General features: G+C 48.5%; 1 protein-coding gene across 1 annotated transcript in view; it reads left to right on the forward strand.

The window, feature by feature from the left end:
- IGSF3 (immunoglobulin superfamily member 3) overlaps positions 1–15,536 on the forward strand; it is a 93,501-nt gene that overhangs the window by 22,686 nt on the left and 55,279 nt on the right. The window contains exon 2 of the mRNA XM_059466219.1: positions 4,080–4,457. Coding sequence (XP_059322202.1) covers positions 4,080–4,457 — 378 coding nt within the window. The remainder of the gene's footprint in view (positions 1–4,079; positions 4,458–15,536) is intronic.

The raw sequence follows: 15,536 nt of genomic DNA on the forward strand, positions 1-15,536 counted from the left end.
GAGACCCAGGATAATACTCACAACAACTCAAGTTTCTCCTTCACATTAAATGACTAGTGGCAGTGATTATTGATATTGAAGATAACTTGGTGCAACTGCTGCAGTGCTTTTGGATGTGGTGCAGACATGACCCATATGGTCTGAGACGGAGAGAATATTTGTGCAAGAGGCTCTTCATCATTCTGTCATGAGTTTTTATTTATTCTTTTGAGCTGTCAATGCTGTGGCAGAGTTTTTGTGTGCTCAGGCATCCTTTTATTACACTCACCTGTCCCTTGCAATAAGCCTTGAGTCAATGTTCTCAGCTAAAATTTTGCACACATGTTCTTGTGAAAGGGGCCTGAAAGTCCACCTCCTTCCCAGAAGGTAAATGTTTGGCCTTTTCTGAAATGGGGCCTCTTCAAAGTGCTTAAATCAGGCACCTGAAATGACCAGTTGTGTGTGGAAAGCCTGAGCTCCAAGCTCTGTGTGGGTCTCCTTGGAAAGGTCAGATCTTGCCAAAATCATGAGATTGCTGTGAGGGTACAGATTTTGCAAACGCACCATGTACTCAGAAGCACTGCTGGGGGAGATGCCTGGCTGGCAGGGATGCTCGATGCTCGTTTTTTGCTCCTGTGTTTCTTGCAGAGGCATTGAAATCCTGGCTGTGATGTGACAAGGGGGACTTGAGTGGCTGTGTGACTCTGACATAGCACTTTTCTCTTGCCTTTCCTGTGCTTTTCAGAGCTGTTTCCCATGACATTTGCAGCGGCCCTGCTGGGGGAGCTGGCATAGGGCAGGTGCAGGGAGCGGGCATCTGAGGTTCCTGGGTCCTGCACTGTCCCTTGCTGCTTCAGTCTCATCACCTGGCTGCACTGCCCCCTCCTGCCCCTGCTCTTATTCCCCGTGCACCTCCAGGGCTTGGGAGATGGGTAAGCTGAGAGCTGCCTGGCTGTTGTTTGGCTTGCCCTTGGCTCAAAAGGCTGGCAACAATAACCCTGATGCAAAGGGGATAAGGATCAGGGGATGGCTTTCTCCTTATTGCATGGGATTTGCTGTCTTATGGAAAAAAACAGATGCACAAACCTGCAATTTCTTATTAATTTTAAAGTAGCACTTGGCTCACTACCTCCTCCCTATCAGCCCTTGTGTTGTCACTAAATTATATTGGATTTGCAATTAAAAGCCAGCTGTGCCAGTGCGGTACCAGCCAAATGCCACCATCACTGTCTCCTGGGTGTCCTAGGGAAGGTGTGGAGCACACAGCTCCTCCTGTAGTGAGCTCTTCTCTCACTTTAAGAGGGCATGATAAGAGTTTAAATGGGATCTCAGACACGTTATTTTTGTTAATCAGAGCACTTGCTCACTAAGAAATGAAGTTCTCTTCTTAATACTCTGTATCGTGGATATAGCAATTCCCAGAGCTTGCAAAATGCCATACATCATGCAAAAGGTTTGAGCACAGCATGTACTGCTGGATGTCTCCCTCAGGCTGATTGTTTTTCTTCTTTCCTTTCTTGATTAAAATAGTTTTGGAGAAGTACTTCTGCTTCTGGTGTTTGGGATTTTTTTAAAAGTGTTGAAAAGCATTTGTGCCCACCTTTGTTGGAGCAGGAGTTTGCAGCTAGGCACAGGGAACAGCAGTGAGGATGTGCTGCTCCTCTGGAGATCCAGCCTGTTCCTGAGTTCCATCCAACTTCTGAGCCTTGTGTCTCACCTATGGGACAGCAACCTGCTGCAGGCTGTAGCAAAAGCCTGACTGGTTTGTGTTCTATCCGTGCTGGAGCTGGGCAGGACTTTTTCTGCACTGTCTCCTTCTGTCCTTCAGCTTCTTAGGCTCCTGGAACCTGAATGGGAAGCAAGGAGCTCTTTGACTTTTAACTCTCTCACTTTTGGCTGCTGTAGGAAGGTGCAGCGATTCAGTGCAAGGAAAAATAGAGGAGGAGGAATGTAGAAAGCGGGTCTCTTCAGAACCTGGAGCAGGACTCCAGGTTAGAGTTACAGTGAAGGTCCTAAAAACTGTTGGGAAGGGAAGAAGGAAGCCCATGTCCGTGCTGGCTGTGAGGATGGTGAGATTTGACATCTACCAAAAATCTGTGCTGTGGGTCCCCAGGGTTGTGGTCTTCCAGTGAGCTTTGGAAAGTCAGATACCCATCTCTGATAAAATATTTTTTAACTAGATAGCTGGAAAACTCTTATGTAAAAAATCCAGCACTGTGTTAAAAGCCTGATAAAAAAGTTGTGCACTTAGCTGAGAAATACCTGATGGAGTGTTGTGTGTAGAACTTTTAATTCCTACCACTGCATATTTGCCTTGTGGTGCAATTTTAATTGTCATTGCAGGTGGGATATGTGTGTGCTGTAGCAAGGCTATATGTGCATACAGAAATTGGATTATGAGCTGTCTTGAGGTGTGTAATAAAGATCTTGTCCTTCCTGCTGCTCTGAAAACAGTTCACTTCAAAGGCTGTAATATTTGCTTTGTCCTTTGGCCTTTGTGGGGTGAGAGAAGAGGCTGCCTGCACCATAGATGTGTTAGTTGTCTCTAGCTGTATCTGTCCCCAGGATGAAGAGATTGGTACAGCAAACAGTGGGGGAGTGCTCACCTCTGTTGTTCCTCTCCCTGTTTGTTTCAAACGTGCTAGCTTTCCCCGTCCTCCCCTTAAATCACATTATTTCATAAAGAGTAAAAAGAAACATAATTTGGAGCAGCAGCAAGCTGAGCCCAAGTTAATAGTTTGAATTGCACTCCATCTGTTCAGCTGCATGCCCTGATGGATGTGCTGAACCCATTTTTCACAATTTGTTTTAAGCTGCTAAGAACCATCTCTCCTGGCTCCAATCCAGGCTGGCTGTGGTGAAAAACTTGATTTCTGGACATTGATGTTCAGAGGGCAGGATTGAATCAATAAACCCCAGATTCAAGGGCTACCTCTTCACCTGCAGGATGCTGCTTTTTGAAAGCTTAAATTCTTTTCCCGGACTTGAGCGTTGTTATTGAAAATTAGAGAAAGGGGGGGGAACCCCCAACACACAGACGCTCAGAGAGGATGAAATTTGCAAACGTGATTATGCAGGACCTGCTTTAAATCGGCTTATTGCTGTTTTATGATGGCAAGCAAGCAGTCACAGAAGCCAGGGTGATTGGCCTTGCCATGTGTGCATGCTGCTGGTAACTCAATAACCGATGAACACCCACCGTGGTCTCCAGACCTCGAGCCTTTGATGTAGCAACAAACAAGATAGATTGCTGTAATTTATCTGGCCCCTGGAGGGCTGTGCTGGTAATGTGCCATGAGCCCAAGGGCCAGCCATCCATAATCTGTGTAAAAATCCGGCGGATCACGGTCGCCGTGCTGCAGGGCCAGCTTTGTTTGGTGCCTTTGCGTGTGCACGGCGCAGGGCACTGGGCCCTGATTCCAGAGCCAGGGGCACTGAGTTTTACTGGAAAGTGCCCCCTCCTTCCATTAACTTTAATTGGGTTTGTTATGTGCTAAATGCACACCTTTCAAATTGGCTTGGGAAGGCAGTGCCAGAAACCTGATATTTCTCTGTGGGTCTTTACAAGTGTAAGAGAGAATGGATAAGGTATGCTGGGTTTGGTGAAAGAGAAGGGGGTTTTGTAGCAGCTGAAGCCTCTGGCAGGTTTGCTGATGGAGGATGAGTGCCTGGGGCATTGGAGTTGGGTGGCCCAGCAGCCAGAGGAGAGGGAGTGTAGCCCCCTGGCGTCTCTCCATGGGGTGATTTGGAAAGTAAAAGTACTGAAAACAAAGACCTGTCACCTTGGTTTCTGATTTGTTACTGCATGGTGCATTGCCCTTTCACACCTGGGTTCTCACCACTTCCAAACAAGGGGCTTGTGTTACCTCAAAGCTGCTTCTTTTGTGGGGTGTTTTTAAAAACACTTCCATTGAGTCAGCAAGAGTTCTGCAGTGTGACTCAGGGGGTGCTGTGCCAGAGCCTGATGTGCCGGAGGTAAACTGGGGTGTGAGGGCTTGCTTTGTCCAGCATGACTACAGAAGGAAGGGCAGGGATATATCTGGGTGTAGGTGTGGGGATTGCCTGCTGGTCAGTAACGCTGGGCTGCTCTCCTCCCACAGGCATGGCACTGGCCCAGCGGCTGGTGACAGTCCAGGAGGGCCCTCTCTACCGCACGGAGGGCTCCCACATCACGCTGTGGTGCAAGGTGAGCGGCTACCAGGGCCCGGCGGAGCAGAACTTCCAGTGGTCCATCTACCTGCCCTCGGCCCCCGAGCGGGAGGTGCAGATCGTCAGCACCGTGGACCCCTCGTTCCCCTACGCCATCTACACGCAGCGCGTGCGCGGCCGCGGCATCTTCGTGGAGCGGCTGCAGGGGGACGCCGTGCTGCTGCACATCACCGAGCTGCAGGAGCGCGACGCCGGCCAGTACGAGTGCCACACGCCCAACACCGACGAGAGGTACTTCGGCAGCTACAGCGCCAAGATGAACCTCGTGGGTAAGCTGTGCTGCTCGCGGCCTGGCTGGGCCTGTGGGGTGGTGCAGTTCCTTTGAGGGGCCCCCTAAGCTGTAGGTTTGCTGGTAGCAGCAGGCAGGCAAGGAGACTCCACACGGCTTCTGAGGGTGCTAATGAGATGAGGGTTTATTGGGGGTCCCACCCTTGGGAGCAGCATGGTTTCTGAGGGGGAGCCTGGGGAGAAAAGGGCCAAGGGGAATCTGGTCTCCCTCACGCAGCTTAATAGGGAGATTCAAAGTGAGTGCGGAATAAGACTTGGGCAGACAGGCAAGGAGACTCCGCACAGCTTCTGAGGGGGCTAATGAGATGAGGATTTATTGGGGGTCCCACCCCCGGGAGCAGCATGGTTTCTGAGGGAGAGAGGGAGAGCCTAGGGAGCAAAGGGCCTAGAGAACATCGTCTTCCTCACAGCTTAACAGGGAGATTCAAAGGGGACATGGAATAAGACTAGGGTAGGCTGGCAAGGAGACTCCACACAGCTTCTGAGGGTGCTAATTAGATGAGGGTTTATTGGGGGTCCCACCTCTGAGAGCAGCAGGGTTTCTGAGGGAGAAGGGGGGAAGGAGGGGAAGAGAGGGAGAGTCTAGGGAGAAAAGGGCCGAGAAGAGTCTGGTCTCCCTCACAATTTAACAGGGAGATTGAAAGTGGGTACAGAGTAAGATTTGGCCCATTGGGATTATATATACATGATACTTTCTGAGGGAGAAGGGGAAGGGAGGGGAAGAGAGGGAGAGCCTAGGGAGAAAAGAGCCAAGAAGAACCTGGCCCAAGCTGGTCTCCCTCACAGTTTCACAAGGAGATTCAAAGTGGGCGCAGAACAAGACTTGGGCAGGCAGGCAAGGAGTCTCCACACGGCTTCTGAGGGTGCTAATTAGTTGAGGGTTTATTACGGGTCCTACCCCTGAGAGCAGCAGGATTTCTGAGGAAGAAGGGGAAGAGAGGGAGAGCCTAGGGGGAAAGGACCAAAAAGAATCTGGTCTCCCTTCACACAGTTTAACAGGGAGATTCAAAGTAGGCATGGAATAAGATTTGGCCTGTTGGGATTACAGATACATGATACTTTCTGAGGGAGAAGGGGGGAAGAGGAAGGGAGGGAAAGAGAGGGAGAGCCTAGGGAGAAAAGGGCCAAGAAGAATCTGGTCTCCCTCACGCAGTTTAACAGGGAGATTCAAAGTGGGTGCAGAATAAGACTTGGCCCAGTGGGATTACACATCCATGATACTTCAGGGGAGGATCACAGGTTTGGAATAAACTGTACATTTTCAAGGGGTGAGACAGAGCATACCATCAAACTAAAATCTAACTCCACAATGGGGTGTGAGACCCTTCCACCCAATATATGCAGTGTGGTCTGCATAGGCTGTCAGATAAAAATCCTGGGAGGGAGAACAGGAGTGGAGAGCAGGTGGCACAGTGGTGGGAATCGCAGGAAATCACGGTGTAGAGGCACAGGAAATAGTGAGCTTTCTTCACTAATAAGGCCTTTATAAAAATGAGACTCCAGCCAGCACGGCTGGGCAGAGGGACGTTTGAAGCCATGGCTGAAAGCAAAACTGGGGCTGATTTACAGAGCGAGAAAGGGCCAGGGAGTCTGTGTCAGATGGCACAAGTCACAGACCAGAGAGCTGCCTGCCAAAGGTGGTGAAATAACTGAGCAGGGAAAAGAGCAGTAGTAATGAGCAGCACATAAAAGGGAACAGGAGAGATGGTCATCTTCAGGCTCTTACAGCAGTGCTGAGTACATCCTGAAACCACTGAGCAGATTGAGCTGTCTGTAGATGAGTATGCAGAAGCTGGTTTGGGATTTTTTTTTTATTTTTTTTTTTGGTTTGCGTTAGAAAAAATCGAAAATGGGTACTTTTAAAATCTGGAGTATTTCCATGGCACCTCTTTGACTAGATGATTTGACCTTTTCAAGCTTCAGCTTGCTTTCTGTATCTCAAAGCTCAAAGCAGTTTTTGAAGTGTCTAACTCAGCTAACAGCAGTCAAATTTAGCTTCCATCCAACTCTTTGGCTGAAAGACCTCTAAAAAAGCTCCTGTACAACACAGACACCCCTCTAGCAAATTCAAGCCCACAGACAGCAAGCAGGCTTGCTTTCCTTTGCAGGGTGTCTGTGAGGCTGCAGCTTGGAAACCACTTTGACATTATCCAGCCCAGGGTGGTGCTGCTGGTTCAGGCTGTGTTGACACAAGAAATCCAGGGTGAAAGGAGCCAGGATATGATTTCAATCACAATAGCCTTCCTTTGGGTTGAGCTTCTTGCCTTGACGTTTTTCCTTCAGAGGTGCCAGCCCAGCCACTGTCCCAGGTGAATCTCCACAGCACAGGTGTAGGTGCTTACTTAGGTGCCTTTTTTTGCCATCTGATGTCCATGAGTGGTTGGGGTGTAGATGCCCGAGTATTCTATTTTTTATTTGTGGGTCTGTAATTTGCTTTAGGTCTCCAGATTTGCAGTTCCCACTGCAGTTTGAACAAGACTGAGTCAGCGCTGCTTTTGTTAAGTCACCTTGGGGAGTGAAACCCATTGAAACCAACACCCACTGAAAAAACGTGCCTGGGGGCAGGGTGGGGTTGGATGGGTTCTGGTGGCTCTGCCAAAGAGCTGGAATTGAGCGCAGTCAGCATATCCAGTGGCTGGGCAGTGGGAAGCTCCTCCTCTGCTCTCCCAAGAGTCTGGGGAGCCAAAGCTGGGTTGATCTGGTTTTGCTCTGTCCTTCCCTTTCCACAGCTACAAACCAGGAAGATCTGGGAGTCTGTAGACACCCATGAACTGTGCTTGGAGGACAGGGGCTTACATGTGTCAGAGATACTCAAGAAAATTGATCTAAAGTAACTTCTAGTGGATTAGTTAAATCACATTATGCCCCTCCATGGATGCTTTTGCTCAGGATTTTGGGCCCTAATTTGGTTTAGCTTAATTCATTTCTGAAAATTCACTTTGGAAATGGCTTAGGGTCACTTGCACTTTGAACATGAGCATCTGTGTACGTTCCCTTCTGTGGGTTAGCCAAACTCTTGACAGAAACTGAATTTTTCAGAGTGCTCTCAGCAATGACCTGTAGACAGAATGCCCTTACAGAGGGCATTCTTTCTGCCTCTCATTCATGGGAAATGGTGACTTCTGACTGACTTCAACTCTGTTGGACCCTGAAGTCCTTCTGGGGAAATGGGCTCTACAGACCTGGGCAGATCATAGGTCCTTTCTATTTTCCTGTCTCAGCTATAGGGGGTTTTCAGGCTGGTTTTGCTTCTGCAGATACTGTGCAAGAAGAGGTACAGAAAAGAGTTACTGTTCTCATTTTCTCAGAAAAAGAACCAAACTTTTTTTTTTCATTCATCCAGTGATGAATTTTTAATTGACTCATTAGATTGAATGGCTCTTTTCTGGCAGCAGCAAGGCCTGAAGGGAGACAGGTTTGTTAGCATCTCTATTCTCTCCACTTATGTGTGAAGTGGATGGCTTTGAAGCAGTGTTGATTTTAGGCTTGCTGCTCTGGGACCTTGGAATTGTTGTGTCCCATGGTTTGAGGAAGGAGCTGGAGGAGGAGTTTCTCCTCTTTTCCACCTTCATGATGCAGCCCTGTGACAGGGGAGCTGCATGGGACCCTGGTGCAGCAGGACATGGGGCTGCTGTCTGCACTGGGGCATTTCAGCTTGCAGCAGAGCAGCTGGGATGTGTTCTGCTCCTGCCATCTGAGCATTGGTGAAGGCTGTGTCTCCAGGGCTCTGAGCCTGCTAAAAAACAATCTTGTCAGCTTCAGAGACATGCCAGTTTGGCTTGAAAGTACACTTCTCTCCACCTCGTGAGCAGCAAGCATGGTTAGTTGTCCCTCTGCCATTATTAATGTCACTGTTCCAGATTGCTTTTCCCTCACTGAGACTTTGGTCTAGTACTGCTTTGAGGACCTGATGTCTGTGATGGCCTGGAGTAAGAAGTGCTCCCCAGGCACTCTGTGGGATTCTTATCTGAATTTTAGGCATGCAACACAAGTGCTAATCTCACTGAAGCTAGGAATGAGGCCAGTCATGTGGTTCAAAGGCCTTCTGCCATGCAGCATGTGTATCAAGGCTTAATCTTCTTCACCAGTCTTCAATTGCTTCAAAAACAAGCCTTTCTGTATCCTACTGCTCCTCTTCTCATCCCCCTTTGAGCTGCATCTTTGGGATGATGGAGTCATGCCTGGGCTGTGAGATGTGTTAGGAGAAGAATTTAGGACATCTCAGGTGCTGAGGGAGATGGGGTAAAAAAAAAGGAAAGCTCTTCAGGATGTTGTGGAGCCGTGGCCTTGTGACTGATTTATGAGAAAGGATTAGCCCGTGTACAAAGTCTGCAGCTCTGTTGTTTGCCTCCAGATTTTAGCTCCCTGAGACTGACACAAAACTGTGTCATGCTCTTTTACTCAGGGTGGCAAGAAAATATTTTGGAAGACCTCATGAGTTGTCTGCCACCTGTTTAACACCAAACTCGCTGCCTGAGGTAGATATCCAGGCAATATCTGCCATCAGAAGACAGAAAAGGACAAATCTGGAGAGCAGTCCACCTTTGTTTAAATTAAGCTCATTGTTCTCTGTGTTGATTAGAGAGAGATCCTACATGTTAGACTGGGGCTAGGCACTGTGGCTGTAAACTTGGCTGCTTTTGGAGACTTGTCCTATCAGGCTTCTAAACAACTGATGGGAATTTTGACTTTGTGGATGAATTGGGAAGACACTTGAGTGTGCAGCAGAGTGTGCTGTACAAAATTTAAATTAGGGTAATTGAACTATGGATCTAGGAACAATGCACACAGTTGTGCTGGGGTCCTGCTTGTTGCTGGCTGTGATAAGTATGTACTTTTTTAAGAAGAGACAGCAAAAAATTTGTAGGTGAAGGAAAGCAGCATCCCAGCAGCACAGCATCACCACTGGCAAGACAGCAGTATTTTCCAGGTTACCATTGGAATTATCCCTTTTCTTAACTCTTGAATTATGGGCAGAAGAGGAGGTTTCTGTGCAGTAATTTAGTTGGTGAAGCTGCAGGAGTGCTATGCAAATTGAGGTGGAGGTTTGTGCTTCTCCTGTTGATGGGTAAACTTGTGTTTTGCTGCAGGGTAGAACTGAGCACATGGCAGTTCCTTCAAAGAGCGTGAGTCACTGCAAATTTGTACTCCACTGTATCTCTGCGATGAATTGTTTGTGTGCCTGTACCCTCACTTAGATAACAGTGAAGAGGCCCAGGTCTAACCTCTTCAGAAGTTTCAGACTTTTATCTCAGTGTTTTTTCATCTGTGCTCCCAAAAACGTTGAGATCTTTTTCAGAGTAAGTGATTTGAAGGAAGAAATCAAGCTTTGAGGTTTTTCTTAAACAGGTAGTGATAGAGCGGGAGGAAAGGTTTCAAAGCACTTGAGGAGGTGGCAGGTCTTTTAGTCTTTATTTTGGGGGAAGCAGCTGTACAGCATCAATCCTAAACAAGCTAAAGCAAAAAAATGAAAGGGGATTGGCTGGGAGGAGACGACAGTCCCCACGGTACCACAGGCTGGGAAGAAGCAATGTCAGTGCAGACTTGAGAAACAAGGAGCACTCAAACACAGCTGCCTTTGCAGTGGGCAGGGGCTGCTGTGGAGCTGGTGGTGGTGCCTGCAGGGATGGTCACCAGGACCTGCTTCCTGCCAGGCTTAGGTCCCAGAGCGCAGAGAGGCTTCATGCTGGCTCCGTGCTATTCAGGGGCTGCCCTGTCAGCCTGGTCACTCTTTTGCTCTCTGCTGCTTCTCACTGGTCTCATCCTGCCTGGCTGGGTTGGTGCCTTGGCCTCTGCCCTGTTCTCCTCCTGTGTTACCTGTGATGGCTTCCAGGGGCTCTGTGTGGTTTTTTTGGCTGGTAGCCCCATTGTGGTAGAGTTTCTACACCATGCCAAGCTTGGGAGTGGTGGAGGGCAAGGGCATTGCTGGGTGAAGAGCCATCTGCATCTCTGCCTGACATCACGGCTGGCTGTGGCTCTGCCTCGTGGGGTCTTGTCTCCTAATGTGAGCTGCCCAGGGCGCTTGCAGCTCTCTGCAGAGCAGGACTCAGTCCATGGGCACTCACACCATGCCTTTAGGGGGTTTGTCTTCAGGATGCTCTGTGCCCTGCAGCTGTGGCATGTAACTGTGTGGCCACTTGCAAGCCCATGGCTGGGACAGGGAGGACATGTCTAAGGCGTGTCTGAGAGGCTTGGATGCCGTGGGAGGAAGATTTATGCAGGCCAGACACTTAGCACTGGAAAGAAGGGAGCTGTGTGTGTCTCAGACAAGCCTTCAAGAGAAGAAAGCAGGTCTCTTAATTGAACTTGCCACCAAAAACCTCTGCTGAGAGCGAGAGAGTGTGTAGCAGTTAAGGAAAAAAAAAAAAAAAAAGAACTTTTATTATCCCGTACCAGCTGCTGCTGCTTGTTGCCAGCAGCTTCTTCCCTTCTCCTTTGTTGAGTGCTGCCATACGTGATCTGTCTGAGCACAGAGCAGAGGGAGAAAGTCACGTCACAGTTTGGGTTTGGGAGAGCACAGTCTGCTCCTGGCAGCCTGGGTGAGAGCAGTCACTTCTCTCCCTGTGGGGCACGTGGATTATTCCTGCTGTCAGCAGGGCTGAGGTGGCTTTGCTTGAGGCACGTGTCCAGGAGAGGGATGGCAGTCTCAGAGACAAGGACCAGGGCTGAAGGTGGCTTTGCTTGAGGCAGGTGTCCAGGAGAGGGATGGCAGTCTCAGAGACAAGGACCTACCAGTTTTGATAGAAGTCTTTGGGGGCTCTTCTTTCTGTGCTGCATTTTTCTTCTTTGTTTTCACCTGAGAGACAGGGAAAAGTGTTTGTCACTGTACTTGAGTGAGCAGCTTGTGTCCTGGGGAGACCAGGCTTTTTGCAGATGAGCAGCAGCAGGGCAAAAGTCGAAATAAGCAGTTCAGCCTGTCCTGGAAGGTTGCAAAGGCTTCATCTCCGGAGGCTTTCAAGACCTGACAGGATCAAGCTCTGAGTGGCCTTGTCTGACCTTATAGCTGACCCTGCTTGGCCCTGTAGCTGCACCACAGACCCCCAAGGTCCCTTCCACCCTGGATTGTCCTGTGATGAGATACTTGACTGCACTGCAGAACGGAACCACTCTTAGGCAGCATTTTGAAGGGTTGGTGCTAAATAAAGGAGTTTGGAGGGTCAGAGCTAAATAATGCCATAACATTGATGATCTCAACCAGGTGAGAACACCAAGGACTATTTTACATCCCCAAATTATATTTTTTTTTCTGGCATATTTTTTATATTTCATATTGTTCTTCTTTCTCTCGTGAGGTTGCAGGAGTTGGTCTCTATTGCTCTGCTCTTTGAAGGTGGAACTTGGAAATCCTAAGCACAGATGTCCTAATCTCCCTTAGTCTGTCTTGGCAGCTTGGCTACCTCCATGAAACATGTGTGTGCCTTATCTGGCCAAGCTGTGTGAGTTAACCAAAGTGAGCTGACGATTGGTGTTGTGCTGTGTGAGTTGCATTCATCTTCGCCTATTTGGGCTGTGCTTGTTGCAGTAATTAGCTCCCCAGAGGAGCAAAATGTCCTTCACTTTCAAATTACCCTTTAGCTGGCATTAAAAAGGGATTAAAAAAAAAAAATCAAATGCCTTCTTATAGGTGGCCCTTTGCAGCTAGACACAGGGTATTTTGTTCTTACTGTCCTCCTTTACATGCCTAATTCTCTCTGTAGTAACCTTCACAAAATAATTGACCTATGCTCCTCTGCTTTTTCTTTCTGTTCCTGCTATGGATGGAAAAGAAGTATTTGTCTGTTAATGGGCAGGGAGTGGGGAGGGGTAAACATATTTACCTCTGGCAGCTCCTGTGGCCAGGGCCTGGGGAATTGCACCTGGTTTGAGATGCTGCAGGCATTCAGCCCTGTTATGCTGCCAACTTGCTGCATGTCCCTGGATATGGAGCAATCCATCTCCCTCCCCATTTTCCAGCTGGTAAAATTAGGGATAATAGCACACAAGCCTTTCACAAAGTCTATGCTAAATAATTGTGATGGGCTTTGAGCTCCTCAGATAGCGGGAGTTAAAAACAAAGGCTTATATTTCAGCTCTGCCTGGTAATAATGCTGAATAGGATTCATCTCCTGTCCTGCTTAGTCATTTCTGGTGTCTTGGAAGTGTGGCTGCCTGGGCTCACCCAGTTTTCCCCTGGCAGAAGCTGTGAGGCTGATAGGCACTGCCAGACTGGGGGCCAGTGATGCACAGCACCGTGGGCAGCTACGTGGGAGCCTGGCACAGGCAACCCTGTGCTTGAGTCATGTGCAGTCTGGCACTGAATTCCATGGGCTGGTTATTCCTTGTGCTTCCCAAACCTCTCTTTTGTAGACAGCAGTCAGGTTGGAGCTGATGGCTTATGACAGAAATCTCTGTGCGTGCCCTGGCATAGTGGGACAGGGCTCACTCCTTGTGTGTGTCTTTGTCTCATCCCATGTTACTGTGTTTTCCTGCTAAACACTTCCAGTTATTCCTGTTTTGTTGCAGTATGCCATCTCCTATTCTTTTCTTTCTTATTGTTGTATTACATCACTTCTGTACCTCTGAATGTGCAGGAGGAATGGAACAAATGGTGGGCTGTCTGTGCCTAAAAAAACGGGCAATCCATTGTATCCACTCCTTTGTTTCTTTCTTCAGTTTTTCTGCCCTGTCCCTCAAAACCTCAAGCAGCTTGGTGGCATGACATGTTTTGTGGGAAGGGCTCTCAGTTGGGGATCTGATTTTATTTTTTTTTTATGGCATCCACCTACCTATTTCTCAAAAACCTGGCATTAGATGCATTTGGAACGCATCACTGTATTCCATATGTTTTCCCTGTATTGTCCCCTTTGAGGCAGAGGTACTTTTTTTTAATTTAGCTAGCATGTGGAGAACAATTACAATGAGAATGTGTGTCCTTTTTTGGACATACCTGTACACTTGTGCTGATGCATTGTAAGAAAAAAATGTATTCTTAAAAGCCATTTCTAAAAATGTAAATTAATTCAGCCTCAGGCAATTGCACAGCCCTCTGCTCACAGATCTAGGCTTGTCTTTAAAACGAGCCCTCTTGTTTCCAGACTTTGTACATCTTTCCTTGTCAGGAAGGCAGGTGTGGAACCCTGAATGCTGACTTGCCTTCAGACTGTAAAGAGCTGCAGTGTTTTGCTTGGGTGGCTTTCTGTGCAGTGCCGAGCCTGAATCGTAACATCAGGACAGTCAGCTAAAATGATCTTTGAAAACCAAGCAGCCTTTCCTGAAAAAGCCTCTTTTCTGAAGGCTCTTGAGTCATGCCCTCCAGTCTGCTCTCGAGCCGTGTCTGGCTCCTCTCAGGCGTCCCTCTGGGTGATGGGGATGTGGCACTTGCTTTTTGCTGAGCCCTGAGCCTGCTCAGTGCCAATGAGGCTGCAGGGCTTGGGGTTCTCTGCTGCCCTGAAAGCAATTGCTGAAAACACAACCCTGCTCAGACCATGTCTTTTTCTTTTTGCTTCTCTTGCTGACTCTTCACATGTGCTTTGCCAGTTCCTGGTAAAATGAGGTGTTTGGTAATCATAATTGTTGTGTTTTATAGGATGCCTTTCAGTATGTCCCCCAGAGTAGAGAGATTGGTGACATAAGTTGTGTATACTAGCATAATGTGCTGAGAGAGGTAAAGGATGCAAAGATTTTTAAGTAGGAAAAAAGAATCTTTAGTCCGAGAGCTTGATGCGTTTGAAGACCAGCTCTACCACCAGTGGCTTACTCAGCATCCTAAGTTCAAGCCTGGGGCAAAAGGTTGTGTAATATTGGAAACAGTTTAGTGCTGTCTCCCATCCTGAATTCAACATTTCCTCCTGATGTAGTCTGGGCAGTCCTAATCCCTTTTTTCTCCCCCCAAAAATGATTACTTTTTCACTATATGCACAACTAAGAAAAGCTCCAAAATATAAGAAAAAAATTACTGCACACAAAAGCAGAGCCAGAAGTAGCTGGGCTGGGTTGGATGAGCAGGTGGTGGAGCCAGCAGGCTGCAAAGTGGGCTGGGCAGAGCCTGGTACCTGCCTCGTACCTCCTGTGCACTCGGCAGCTTTCCAGGGGCTGGAGGGGAGCTCAGGGACACCCATCTCTCCTTCCACCTGCACCTCCCTGCCCGTGCGGGGCACTGAGCAGCCAGCACGGCCCGGTGGCTCCCTGGCATGGGGACCATCTCCCAGTGGCACTGGCAGAGCCTGTTGGCATTTCTGGCAGCCTGTTTGGAGAGGCTCACAGCGTGCAGGTTCTGTGCTCTGTGCCTCCAAAGAGTATCTCAGCGTTGAACGGGAGAGCTGCGGCTGCGAGCGCAGCTGGTAACATATGGCACCCGTCCCCTGCCTTAGCAATTGCTCACTGAACTCTGACAGGGAATACGGTCCCCGTGGCTCCAGCCAGCTGCAGCACTGAGAAATCCTGCAATGGAGCGGCCCCTGATTCCATTACCACCGAAAACTTCGCCTTCCACATTGCCTATTCTTCCTGCTGTGCCTCCCTGGGGAGGTTTTTGCTGTGTTTACTCTTCCTCCCACTCTTCTTTCTTTTCTTTTTTTTTTTTTCTAATTTGTTTTCCCTGGAGAATTGTTTTATTTGTTCTTTAATTCCAGCCCCTCAGACTTGGTTGCTCTGCACTTCTGTCGCTCTGCTGCCCTGAGAGGCAGGGGCAGCTGTCTCTGCTGTTGATGTGATGCTTTCCTTGAGCTCTCTTGGAGAACACGTAGGTCTGGTGATGAACAATGGAGTCTCCACATAGCAGAGGATGAGTGCAGTGCCCATTGCTCAGCTCTGTGACACAAAATGCTCCCTGTGGTGTGGATCTTGTTGAAAAATTGCAAAACCAACAAAGTCAAACTGGTGGCTGGTGCTCAAGCAAACTGCAGAGCAGCACAAATTTCTCCTAGGAGCATTACCGATCTACATCAGATCTTTTCTGTCATCTCAGATAAGATAGCACTAAACTTGAAATCCTGCTGCTTCTGTCCCACCCCTAGCTCTGATGATTTGGAATCCTTATCTCTAATTAGAGATGTTGCTATTGAGCATGAGGGAGAGAAGGG

The sequence above is a fragment of the Ammospiza nelsoni genome, chromosome 2 (assembly GCF_027579445.1).
Source record: "Ammospiza nelsoni isolate bAmmNel1 chromosome 2, bAmmNel1.pri, whole genome shotgun sequence".
Lineage (NCBI taxonomy): Eukaryota > Metazoa > Chordata > Aves > Passeriformes > Passerellidae > Ammospiza > Ammospiza nelsoni.